We start from the raw sequence: 14,265 nt of genomic DNA, 5'->3' as shown, positions 1-14,265 counted from the left end.
CATAGAAGTACTGACTTATTCCCATCATGTTTTGTCATTTTTAAGTAGTCTCCTGCCCCTTTAATTTAACACTTTTTCTTAATAAGAAGAAGTTATTGTTTTGTCAGAAATGAGTTTGTTATTATAAAAAAATAAAGTTATGCATATATTTTTGTACAAGGTCATGAGAGAAAATATATAATGTAGGCAAAGCAATATGAAGGAAATGGAATGATACCTCTTTCATATTGAGAAGTTTTAAATGAATCTATTTATCATAATATCATGTAATTTTACTTATAAGCCATCCTGGATAATTTTTTTATTAAAAAATGTATTTTTAGTAGTTTTAAATTCAATATAATACATTGAATTTCACTTTATATCTGTCTAAGGTAGTGTTTCTTTTGAGTAATACATTAGATTTTATTCAGTTTGTTAGGAATTTTTGTTAATATGAATAACCACCCGTTTTTTTATATGCCTTTGGAGAGTCATCTTGGTTTCATACAAACAAACAGAGCATCGTGCTGGGTTGGCCTCTAGGTTTTCTCTGGGAAAACAGTAATGGCAGCCTGGAGCCCTGTGCTGAAATGGTACCAGGTCTACCTCAGAAATCCATGGGGAGGTGTGAGTTGGCCACTTGATGACTTAAGAAATGGCTTTGTGGGCACAATTACGTGTTCCTTTTTTCTAACTGAGTGAAAGCTTGCATTGTGACGTCAGTCAATGACGTTCAAGTCCCGCCTCTAGAAATGTATGCCTGTTGGCCAAACTGTCAGGCATTGAGTGCAGAAAACAAAAGACAAAACATCTAGACTGAAGCATGTCTTTCTTCAAGGTTTAAAAAATAATCAGAAAAAAAGTCAGGCAGGTGAATTTAAATCCAGGTCTTAAAGATACTAGATGTGTAACTTGACCCTTCTGATTTTTGTTCTTGAATCTGTTAAATGGGGAATAATCGCTCTTACAGAGGTTTTGTGAAGATTAGCTACAACATGTAAGAATTGTCTAGCTCAGTTCTTATGTACTTAGGTTAACAGTAGCTTTTTTTAGGTTGAGATTTTAAATTCTCATATACTTGAGATCAAGTTGTTTAAGATATACTTTTATAGGGTATTTTGATTCAGTATTGTTCAGTTTAATTTTATTCTTCTATTGACTTAAGTATTTGCTTGAATATCCTTACCTTGTTGTCTTGCCACTGTTAGTATATCCGGAACTGTGTAATGAACAGGACCTTGCCCCATTTTATGCTTGTGGAATGCTGCAAGATCAAAAAGATGTATGAACAGGAAATGATTGCCATAGAGGCTGCCATAAATCGAAATTCATCTAACTTTCCTCTTCCTTTACCACCAAAGAAAACACGAATTATTTCTGTAAGTTTCATGTGTTAACTTTTGGGAACCCCAAAAGGCATGTGATTTTGTTAAGTTATATGCTTAAGTCTCACACATTTGTATTTGCTCACTTCTCCTTCTGGGAAAACCAATGCATATTTGCCAAATATCTATCACCATTTATAATTATTGTCCAATTACTATTGTTTTTCTTTACTCAAGCTATATATAAATGTAAATGTGCCATTTATATTTCTGTTGTTCTATTGGTGCCATAGAAAAATACCATTAAATTACATATTTTTTGAAATTAGAGCTAAACATAAGACTTCAGTGAGTAATTTGAGACACTGTGATAAGAAAAATTAGATGTGCAGAAATAGTTGATTTACTAGTATATTTCATTTTTTATCAGCTTAGCTGTGATAAAGTTGTGGTATTAATTTGCCTGTCTTATTGAGTACTTTTATACTTTAAAAGTATCAAAGGCACAGTTTTTTTCAGAATCTGATACATTTGTAAAGGGAAATTTTAAGTTTGTGTTCATGGGAACAGTTAACATATTTTAAATAGTTATCCAGTCTTAACAGATTGTATGTTTAAATACTCCTTGATGGTTAAGATGTTACCTATAATGCTGCCTGTGTTTTACCTAGTGGTTATGATACTTAATTTAATATATGTGACTTTCAGTTAGTTCAAAAGCCTATTTTCATTATTTTATGAGTGGACATGAGAACTGATGAGATGATTTGTTAGCATAAGATATTCATGTCTTTCATTAAAATACTCTGTATTTATTTCATTTTTTTATAGCATGTTTGGGAAAATAACAGCCCTTTCCAAATTGTCTTGGTAAAGGGAAGTAAACTTAACACAGAAGAAACTGTAAAAGTAAGTACTTGCTAAGGTTTGAATTTGTCATCTGCTGCATTATTTTTTTTTATCACGTTAGTGGTTTTTTTTTAAGATTTATTTATTTATTTTTAGAGAGAGAGAGAGAGAGAGAGAGAGAGAGAGAGAGAGAGAGAGAGAGAGAGAGAAACATCAATGTGCAGTTGCTGGGGGTTATGGCCTGCAACCCAGGCATGTACCCTGGCTGGGAATCGAACCTGGGACACTTTGGTTTGCAGCCCGTGCTCAATCCACTGAGCTACACCAGCCAGGGCTTGCTCCATTATTTTAATAACTCACTGATATGCTCAATGAATGTTACATTGCAAATTAAATTTTACCAATAATGGTCAATTATATGAGATAGAATATAGTAATTTATGAAGAGACAGTTAAGAATTTTTGTTTTAAAGTCTTTAAAAAGTTGGAGATATAATGGATAGATTGACATTTTCTAGATATATGAGGGGGAGCCCCCCCTTCCGCCCCCCAGCCCCAAAATGGAATTATCTTCTGGAGGGAATTATCTTCTTCTAATACAGGCTTCCTCTACTAGGCGAGTGTTCTAAGAACCCATCTGTATCAGTGTACCAGCTGATATTGTTGTGAGAGGTTTCATTTGGCTTCAGTGAAATTTTTTTTGAAGACACTTTCAATGTGTAGCCCATTTCATGATTGGTGATTTTTGAGCATATCTTCCCACACTGTGCTTTGAATGTTCAGACGTTAAAAACTGTTTTTGAGCAGTGGACGAAATGTCTCAGTAGGTGTATTGCATGAAATGGAGAGTACTTTGAAGGTCACTGAAGTTTAAACATGTAAGAATAAATACCCAACTTTTTATAAATAAATTCTGTGTTTTGGGGGGTCCCCCTACTATATTTATATAAAAGAAATTGCTTTAGCAAATGGAATGTAAGTTGAAGCTGTAGGTCACATGTTTGTATGCAAACTTCCTTTTCTTTTTCAGCCTTGCTTAGAGCTTCACCCAACTCTTGTTTTTTTCTTTTAAACTCGCTGAACACAGAAAATATAATATTTCCACCATTTCTTGGAGGAAAATAGATGACTGCATTATAGACCACAAGTCGTTAACACATGGGATTTATTGCACAACTCCATACAATTAAACAAAGACTTAAGGCATTTTGTCTCAAAGTATAAAGTATGCATTTACCCCTATTTTCCTTGGCAGGAAATTAAGTGAATAGTTTTGTGATCTGAGAGAGATTCAGTTTGAGATATTTGCTAACATGACAATATATTCAGGAGCACCTTGCCAAAAGTTACCAATAGCTTGCTTTTGTAAATGGACATTAAAGATTCTCTGGGTAGCTATCATTAAAATATGGGCTTTTTTGCTCTTATGTTCTTAGCTAGATTTGAACTTTTAATGAGTGTGCTTATGCCAATTAGCTATTGTTTTCTATTTTAGTGGTAATTTCATTTTTTCCTTTAATTTAAATTTCTTTTATTAATTTTTTTTCAATTACAAAACTATAATATTGTTGCAACAGGTAAAAAAAAGTCCAAATAAGATTTTTTAAAAAGTTACTGGTCTTGTCTACCTATCTCTTTATTATCATATGGGATTTAAGGTTAACCAGTGTTGTGAATGACCCCCATATTTATGTGAATATATATACATATGGTTTCAGTATTGAATGGGTTTTGGTTGTATTTATTTTATTGATTGGTTGTTTTATTAAAAAAGATGATACTATATACATTATTCTTCAACTTGATTTATTTACTTTATAATACATCTTGGACAGTCACACATCTTCACTAGAGTTCCTTGGGTATCCCTAAAGGTAAAAATCACATAGAGGCAAATCTGTCCTAAAGTCATGTGAAGTATTATATATACACATTTTTTTCTATGATTTGTATGTGTAGATATGTAATTTATATTGTAAAGGGATTTCCTACTTGTTCTTCCCATTTGTATTTACTGTATTTGTCTTCTGTAGGCAATTTATATTATTTAATTCTTTTGTAATTATAAAGATCGATCAAATTAACAGATTTTCTAGTCTTTTATTATTATTTAATTTCTCCCTGAAGAAGACCAAAGAAGCCTTCACTACCTGCTTTCTTTTTTTTATTACATTTTATTTCTTTGTCAGAGACATTTTATTTCCATAGGTTTTTCCAAGTTCCATCAGATATTTGAAGCTGGACTGATTGATTCTATTGTTTGTGGTCATGTTTTTAGGAGTAATGAATGAATTATTTTCTTTTTTAAGATTTTATTTTTAGAGGGGGGGAAGGGAAGGAGAAAAAGAGGGAGAGACACACTGATTGGTTATCTCTCACACACCACATTTGGACACTGGCTCACAACCCAAGCGTGTGCCCTGTGTCAATATGCTTTCTCTTATTCTGTCTTGGCTGTTAAAAATACTGATATTGTTAGTATCTCATAGTTTAGATACTTTGAGTATAGCATGAAGGTAGATACAGAGATTTCCTAAAAGTGCTGTTATATAAATCTTTCTTTTAAGTTATTCTTATCATATTTTTTACAAACTGAAAATGAAAGTCCCCAGGCTTTTAGTTTAATTTCAGGGAACACAGGGAAATATCATTTAAAGCAGTTTAGAGATGTGGACATAAACAAAGGTTGCTTAAGGCTAAGGCTACTCAATCTTGAAACTGATTAACGGCGGGGAGAAAAACTTAAAATGGTTGTTTTTAAAAAGTTGTACCAAAAGTATTTTCATTTTTATTCATACTTTTATTAAATTGAATGAGTTTTGGATTGATTGTGGAATTTGGTGTTATGTCTGTGTATAGGATCTTGAATTTAGATCACCAAGCTATTTTATGTGGTACTCTCTAGAATATTAATGTTTAAATATTTAAAAATAATATTACAAAATAAAATCCAAGGTTACCAGCATTCTTGCCAACCTACTTACTATAAACTACTTTTATTTATATTCTTTCCTTCACGAGGTGAAGATGTGAATGTGCTTTTAATGAGTATATATAGTATTTTGTTATTTCATTTTTTAAGGTTACATTGCAGATCATTTTCCCCTTGTATGCAAGGCATCATGATGTATTGAAAAGTAAGAGACATAGAGTGCCTTAGTAGATGCTGGTGCCATTCTCATTATGGCAAAGAAAATAGGTGGTTATGGTTAGTTAAATTCTGGAGGAAAATTTTTGTTGAGTTTGATATGGAAAAGACTTGGATACATTTATAACCTGCTAGGGGCTGGGAAAGTAGATTTTTTTCCCTGATACAGAGGAGCAAAGGAGTAAGGTCTAAGTACTTTGGAAATTGGAGCATGGTGGAATAGTCCCTTTCCTATGAAGTTGAAGAGAATCAGGTGTGTGTTTAGATAAAAATTCCTGGTAGCCTGAGAGTTTACTGCAAATGTTTTAGTAATCCTCTGTAAACCTTATTACTTTAATCGTTACTGTTCTATAGACAATAGTTTGTATTTGAAGTAAGTAATTTTCTTTTATAAGTTAAAAAAAATTTTAAGGAAGATTTTGAAAATTCATAAAAGTTGGGAGAATAGTATAATCAACTTCCATGAAACAGTTTCAGTAGTTATTTTGATAACTTTTTAACAATTTTTCTTTTTAATTTGCTTTTTATTTTTAAAAAATATTTAACCATTTAATCCATTTGTGTTTATTTTGCAGAGATTAGATTAATGAATAATAGTTATTAAAATAAGCCATTCTTTCCCTGTTACCTTATGAAGTATGTAGTCTATTAATCTATAGTTTTATTTATGCTAATATAATATTGTTTTAATTATTTTAATAGGTTTTAAACTAATAATTGTAATATATTATAAATAAATTTAAAAATTGATGCTATTGTCAATATTCAAAATTTTGAATCACTATTTAAAATGTTTTAATATCTATAAAGTAGATATTATTGAGTGTTTTCTCAAAATTAGGATAGTAACTCTTTTAGCAAGTTAAACTTTTTATTGATAAGCTTTTGTTTAAATTTAAGAAAGACAAACCTAAAGAATTCCACATAGGTATCATTTATTCAGTAAATATTTGAGTACCATTGTGTGCTAATGTCACATCTGAATAATTGATATAAAACATTAGACTTTAATGTTTAATGTATTTCATTGAGTCGGTGTCTGCTTTTAGTTCTACCACTCACACACCTTTAAATTGGAGATAATTAGATTACATCTTTAAAAACCACTATATAAATAAATGAATAATATTTGGGGGGACATTTTACGTATCCCTGGCATCATTCTGGACTTGAGTCTTTGGAAAAAAAAACAAAAAGATAGTGATATTTAGAATAATCATAAATATGAATAGAATATCTTTAGTTGTCTACTTTTAATGACCTATTCATAAATTATTTAGAAGTAGAAAAAGACTTTGGAGACATTCTATCCATCCCTATCTTCTCAAGTATACAGAAGAGTAAGACAAGGCCCCAAGTAAATGAAGTCAGTGAAAGTAAGCATATGATAATAGTTTTTATAGTTGTCATCTTGGCTTATTCAGACCTATTTATACAATTGAGGCCCCTGGCATTTTTTATCTGGTCTGCTGAGTAAGTGAAAAATAGGTTAAACAGCTTAGTTAATAAAATATTGATTAATTACAGTCTCATTCTCTGTGGCCAGACAGTCTTTTCTGGAGTTGATGTGCTGCTTCTCCCAGTATATATTTATTCTCCAAAATTAGAGGTGTGTCATTGGTTTGATACTCATGATTCTGTATTTATTTTTGTCTCCTTCATTACAGGTTCATGTCAGGGCTGGCCTTTTTCATGGTACTGAACTTCTGTGTAAAACCATTGTAAGCTCAGAGATATCAGGGAAAAATGATCATATTTGGAATGAACCACTGGAATTTGATATTAATACTTGTGACCTGCCACGAATGGCAAGATTATGTTTTGCTGTTTATGCAGTTTTGGATAAAGTGAAAACGAAGAAATCAACTAAAACGATTAATGCCTCTAAATATCAGACCATCAGGAAATCTGGGAAAGTGGTAATTATCTAATAACTTCTGAAAAATTAAAAATGGAATAACTTAATGAAATAATATTGTAATGGAATAATTTTAAGACCTTTTGACATAATGGAGTAATCTAAATGAAATTATATCATATAACTTTGGTACCTAAGAACTGATTTTACAAAGGGAATAAATCTCCCTTTTTATATTCTGCTCATTCATCTCTTTTGACAAATTTATTTTAGTAAATGTCATACTATAAGTGCTTTATTATAAATGTTATACTTTTTAGGAGGTACAGGTGAAAAAGAGTGAAGGAATTTTAAAAATTATTGGTCCACAGTCTCTTAACTGAAATTTCAGCTGCCACATATTTTGAAGAATTCAGAATTTTATGCATTTTTAAAATATCATAGATCATACTTCACTTAGCACACTTTGTGGGGTCTGGGACTCATCTGTAATCAAATATATAAGTATCTAGAATTATATGAACATTCACATTAAATTCGTTCTTAGCATATTTATGCAATGGTATCTTTTTCAACAGCATTATCCTGTAGCATGGGTAAATACGATGGTTTTTGACTTTAAAGGACAGTTGAGGTCTGGAGACATAATATTGCACAGCTGGTCTTCATTTCCTGGTAAGATTTACTTTTTAATTCTTAGTGTTAAAGAGTAACTTTTGGCACAGTGGACTTGCTAATGTTTCCTTTCAATTTAGTAAAGAAACTATCATTTTATATCTTTATGTTTATTTTAAAACAAATTTCCATAGATTATTTTAATATATTTCAGTAATTTGTACCTATATATATTATTATTTTAATGTGTTCTTGCTGTAAACATTTTGTATTTATAAGTTTTTGAGAATTTCTCATAGGGGATAATGTCTTTTATAACATTGTCTTTATTATTCATAGTTGTACTACATTTCTATACTGGTAGAAGGAAAATTCACTAATATGGGAAGACTAAGAAAAAAGGTTTAGCCTGAAATATGAGCTAAGAAGAACACCTTTTACATGCCTATATTTTTCAAATACAACTTAACGTATCCTCATAAGATCGATGGTTTTATCTCCATTTTACAGATAAGGAAAGTAAACCTCTGTCAGTCTTACATAATTTGTTTATATCTAGGATTTGTACAAAAGACTGCTTGACTCTTCCCATTACTCTGTACTCTTTCCCAGGTGTGGAATTTTTTAGTGTAGAACTTGTATTATACTAGTGAGTATTTTTTGTCTTTATAGATATTTAATAAAATTTTGAACTAACTTGCATTTTTTAATTATTTTGTGGGTGACAGACTTATGAAAATGTTCATGTATTGATACTTACTATGTGAGAAATTGCTTTTGGTTATACACATAATTGTTTTTTACATAAATTACAATTTATGAACATGTTTGTACAATTTATGTGTATGCATGTTGCTACTTTTTTCTTGAATATACCTCCAATAATTTCCACTAATCACATTACTCTCCAAATACAGGGGAGCAGTGATGTACACATATCTTAAGAAGAACTAGAGTTTCACATTTAGAATAAAAATTAAGCATTTCAGCAATATGCTTTTTTATAAATCTTAATTTAGACTCACACATGTTCTCTAGAATCATCAAGCAATTTTTGATGGTATTAACTTAGCATACCATGAACTTAGCTTTATCTCTAACAAAATGTAAGATGAAAAATAATAAATGAACACATTTTCACTGCATGTATCAGCTGTAGAATTGCCATGTTTATCCCCCATAGGAGCAAGCCAGAAATGAGCTACAAGTAATCTATTATCTAGAATTCCTAGGTCATCAATAATCACATTTATTGGTTGCTTTTGTGTCTTTCTAGAATTTTTTATGTATATACTAGGAAATATAAAAGTAGATTTCTATTTTTCTCTCTGTTCTTCCATAAAATAGCGTACTTTGTGCAGTGTTCTGCTCTTTACCCTTTCAGCCTTTTCTCTCTACACATAGTGCTGCTGCTGCTTCTTAAAGCAGAGTTACTTTTGATAGTTTTAATAGTTATAAGGAATAACCTTGCTTATGATATATTAAGATAAATTCCCAGAAGTGGCTTTTTTGAGTCAAAGAATAAATACATTTGTGATGTTGATAATCATAAATTGCTATCTTAGAGATTATATCAATGTGTGCTCTGCATTTGTAATATATTAGAGTGCCTTTTTTGTGATCTTTTTCTTTAAATTCTCACCTGAGGACCTGTCCATTGATTTAGGGGGTAGGGCAGGAGGGAGAGAAAGGGATGTGGAGAGAAGCATCAATGCCAAAGAAACATTTGATAGGTGTCTTCTGTATATGCCCCAATCAGGGATTGAATCTAAAAGTTCTAGGCATGTGCCCTCACTGGGGATCAAAGTCACAACCTTTTGGTACATTAGATAATGCTCCAACCAACCATGTGACCCAGCCAGGGGTTTGTGATCACTTTTAAGCATGGTTACCTCCATAAAGCTGGGGGCTGCTAAGAATACTAAAATGTTCCCTGACTGTTATGGCTCAGTGGACTGCAAATGGTCGCTAGTTCAATTCCCAGTCAGGACACATGCCTGGGTTGCAGGCCTGATCTCCAGTAGGGGGTGCATGAGAGGCAACCACACATTGATGTTTCTCTCCTCTTTCTCCTTCCCTTCCTCTCTCTCTAAAAGTAAATAAATAAAATATTTTTTAAAATACTAAAATGCTACATTTGACTTTAGATAGGTTGCATTTGGTAGGGCAATTAAGTGTAATGCTATTAGCAAATATAGGGTCATAATTTGCAGAGAAGGCAGCTTTAGAGGTGTATAAATTATAAGAATTGCATCAATCCAGTGAAAATGGAATCTGAGATTGAGAGTGTTAAAAAAGATGCGCAAAGCATTAAGTAGTTGAAACTTGTAAATTTTTAAAAGATTTTTCTAGTTTTGGGAGATAATTCTGATTGTGTTACTGTCTTTTCATTGGACCTAGCCAGACTTTTTCAGGAAATACAGAGAGAATAACTTAAAAATCAATGTAAGAAATGAGGAATTAATTTTAGAGAGGGGGAGGCTTCAGGTTATACTGCTTTGTTCTCTCATCTTGGGTTTCATCTCTCTTCAACAGTTTACTTATCTGTGAAATCAGAAAGTTACATGAACTCCAGTGTTTTAGGACAACACTGAAATTCTAAGATTCCCATGCACAATTTTGTGAATGGACTATGTTTAGAGTGGTAGAGAAGAGGAAGAAGTGCCTTGAAAGAAGCAGGTGGTGAGGTTAAAGGAGTACCACTTGAATGGAGTATTATAAAAACTACCAGAAAAGGTGTTTAACTATATCAGAAGTTTGAAATAATTAAGGAGTATTACATTTGTCAAAGAATGCCATTGATGACTTTGAAAATCATCAGTCTGATACTGTGATGACGATAGAAATCAGATTACATGTGATTAAGAAATCTGTCTGTAGTGATGAAATAATGAATCCTATGGGCCACCCAATTTTGATAGAGGGGGAGCAGTTTCAAGTTAAGTTTTTTTTCTTAATTGAGAATACTTACCAAATTGAAGAAAGAGGTGGGGTACTAGCTATTCATTTCTGTTAATTTTCTCATTTAAAAAATGTATGTAAACCCAGATTCAAATTTTGTGCTAAACATTAACAGAAAATTAGAGGCTTACTGTTAAAATTGTTTGTCAAACTTCCTTAGGTGACACACTTTTAAAATAATCTTCATGGTTGAAATCCCTTCATGTTTTATTTTATTTTAGTTTCAAAAGTATTTTTTAAGAATTAAAATTGTTTGCATCTTTTAGATGAACTTGAAGAAATGTTGAATCCAATGGGAACTGTCCAAACAAATCCATATACTGAAAATGCAACAGCCTTGCATATCAAATTCCCAGAGAATAAAAAACAACCTTATTATTACCCTCCCTTTGACAAGGTAAGCTAATTTTTTAAAGGACTGCACTATACATGGAATAATTGAATTATTAGTTTCTGGCTCTACGTGTTTATGGCAAAGCTCTGTATGTTTAATTCTATTCCTATTTCAAAACATCACATAAATTGACAGCTTTATGACAGGTTCAGTGCAAAGACCACTGAGCTGGGAGCCAACTCTATTTACTTCTGGCTTTGTCACTGATCAAGTGAGATATGTTATCTTTGGAGTTCAGATTCCTCATTTATAAAATGAGGAAATCATTAATTGTTCTCAGAGATTTTTTCAAATTAAAAGGTCTGTAAATGTGTTTATATGTAATTCTGAACATGTGAAATGTACAGTGAAACATTCCAGCATATTGGTTCTGAGATTAAAGGCATAATCGCTGCTACGTTAGAGTTGGTATTGAAAGAAAAGATGGTTTACATTGAATATTACAGTTAGTAGGACTTTCTAAAGTACTATTATTTGAATCTATAGCAAGGACTTCCATTTCTAAATGCATTCCCTTAATATAAAGCTGCATGTCTTGGGGATAAGGAAAATACCTTGTGGGGGTTTACAATAGGGCTACAATAATTTACATGCTAAGAGAGCTAAGCTGTCATGTTTTATCTTCAGATTTGGCATTTTTGTTTCGGGTATGATTGATGCTGATTTTTATGATGAAATCTTTGAGCAAATTCTCAACTAATAATGTTTCTTTTATTTCCTTAATCCATTTGAGAACCAGTTACCTTTAAAAAATGGTGTTACTCTAAATAGCATTTAAATTAATCCACATGTAAACTTGATTGTGTTTTAATATTCAACACTACCAGACCTGTAGATTTTAAAAATAGTATGTAAATTAAATTTATGCAATTCAATATTTCTTTTTTAAATTTGCATTTTAGTTGAATTTTTATCCACCTAAAAAGAAACTTTTTATTTCAAATTCCTGTAAATGTTTTTCTGACCAGTAATGTTTTGTGATTATTGCAGTAGAAATCCCAAATACATCAAGAGCCCCATACCTTAGTGTACATTGAGTAAAGAAAGGTACATTTTGACTCATCCATTACATTAATGTCATGGCTTTATTCCTTAAAATAAAAATAGTAGTCCTATCTGTGCCTATTTTTGTGTTCAATTATGTTTTGTTTGACAGTCAGTTTTACTTATTTTGGAATTAGATGAGATACTTTTTGAAGTATTTTTACAAATACAATATCTTGTGCAAATATGAATGTTTTTAATCTGATATTTTAAGGGAAGTCTAGTTTTTAAAGAATGTTTTATTTCAACATTGCTTAAGTTATGTTTAACCAGTCACTGAACTTTCCTTTGCCTTTGGAGATCAGCTTGGGATGAAGATTTTAGTCTTTAAATGTCCAACTATGTTTACACTTATTGGGTTTCCTTTAATAGTACAGTTTTTATATGATCACTGTAAACACCAAATCAAATAATAATGATATGAAAAGAGAAAGTTTTCCACATCTTAAAAAATGGAATTTTCTTGATGTAATTACTTGCATACTTTTGCTTTTCAAATCAGTTTTATTTTCATTGCTTAATTTGTTTAATCATAATCTCCTTTGATCATTATAACAACTTTGTGAAATAGGATGGGAACTATCATTATGTTTTACACATGAGGATACAGACAAACTATTAGTTTAAGATTACCTAACTCAGATATGGATTTTCAGATTCTTTACCACTCATCTTCTTCCTGGGGGTCACATTTCATCAAGGCTTAGAGGCCTTTGGAATTTAATGGTTTGAAAAATATTTTTAGACTCTCTTTGACATTACTTGACATTTTTGATATCTGTTAATTCAAAGAAGACATGACAGGACAAAACTTACTCTGTAGTAACTCTAATATACCTCTTTATTTTCTTAATCAGAAGATATTTACCTATATTATTTTTTTCCATATCCATATGAAAGCCACTATTCATTTTACCTACAGACTATCCTAGTGCATCCTAGGAGTCACAATCCCTTATAGTAATGCTCTTGATTGATTCCTAGTTGTCACGAGTTTGAAGATTCTGAATCACTTTGTATTACCATTTTGCATTTAAAATTCATGTTTACATTATAAAGCATAGAAATGCCAGACTACATGTAGTCTAAGTACAAGTGTTGTCATTTATATTTAAAATTTTACAATTACAGGAGCCTGAATTGATTTTTTAAAAATCTTTTTAAACAGATTATCGAAAAGGCAGCTGAGATTGCAAGCAGCGATAGTGCTAATGTATCAGTAAGTATCAAGGTTCTAAAATGGCCCTTTCTTACTATACAGTTGTGCTTATTATTAGCTACCTTCATCTCACTTACAGCAATGAACTTACGGAAGACCAGACGCACATGCAAGAACAGTCTGTGAGTGTGGGTGAGTGTGGGTGAGTGTGTACATACTAATGCTTTGTTAAATGGCAGCTGTCTGTAAGTGGTCTGGGTTCAGTGGTAAGCCCTTTTCTGATATAAACACAAGTTCAGCATCTAGTTTGTAAGGGATACTATGACATCTCATAGATTAACAATGCAGTCTTTGTGAATGTAATTCAGTTCAAGAAGGAGGCTGTAACTTTTCTTTTTTTCTCTCATGTAACAGAGCAGATATAATCACCCCAGGTTTCTTGCATCTTGGTGTGCTGTCTTATTTTACATCTAGTTTCTATCTCATGGTTTAATAGTGGTGTTTGAGCTGTCTACAGAAAGAACAGGAAAAGCAAAACTAGAGGCTACACTCATTCTTTTTGAGGATATCAGTGACATGCCTCATATCTGCTTATATCTCATTAGCCAGAACTTAGTCACATGGCCATCCTTAACTACAGGTGAGGCAGGGAAATGTAGTCTTTAACTGGGCAGTCATGTGTTTGGCTGAAAGTAAGAGATTGTAACTACTAAGGGAAGAAGAGGAGAATGTATATTGGGGGAAAAACAGCAGTCTCTGCCACACACAGTAGTTCTACTTTTTCTGCCCAGACACTACAAAACATATCACTTTGTTTACTTAGTTCATAATATATATATAATATTTTTACCATCTATATTTTTTAATTTAAAGAACTTTTTTAGTTCAACACTTTACTGAGTTCTAATCTGACACTCTCTTTTCATGTCA

The 14,265-nt window shown here is 31.7% G+C and overlaps 1 protein-coding gene across 2 annotated transcripts in view; it reads left to right on the top strand.

Annotated features, from left to right (window-relative positions):
- PIK3CB (phosphatidylinositol-4,5-bisphosphate 3-kinase catalytic subunit beta) overlaps window positions 1-14,265 on the top strand; it is a 174,917-nt gene that overhangs the window by 111,359 nt on the left and 49,293 nt on the right. For both annotated transcript variants that reach the window (XM_045856942.1, XM_045856943.1), the window contains exons 6-11: window positions 1,191-1,361; window positions 2,139-2,216; window positions 6,972-7,223; window positions 7,741-7,837; window positions 11,005-11,135; window positions 13,345-13,395. In XM_045856942.1, coding sequence (XP_045712898.1) covers window positions 1,191-1,361; window positions 2,139-2,216; window positions 6,972-7,223; window positions 7,741-7,837; window positions 11,005-11,135; window positions 13,345-13,395 — 780 coding nt within the window. The remainder of the gene's footprint in view (window positions 1-1,190; window positions 1,362-2,138; window positions 2,217-6,971; window positions 7,224-7,740; window positions 7,838-11,004; window positions 11,136-13,344; window positions 13,396-14,265) is intronic.

This window comes from Phyllostomus hastatus, unplaced genomic scaffold, assembly GCF_019186645.2.
Source record: "Phyllostomus hastatus isolate PE091 unplaced genomic scaffold, TTU_PhHast_1.1 phas_scaffold_129, whole genome shotgun sequence".
Taxonomy (NCBI): domain Eukaryota; kingdom Metazoa; phylum Chordata; class Mammalia; order Chiroptera; family Phyllostomidae; genus Phyllostomus; species Phyllostomus hastatus.
Note: the sequence above shows the minus strand (reverse complement) of the source record. Positions and strands in the feature narration are given on the sequence as shown.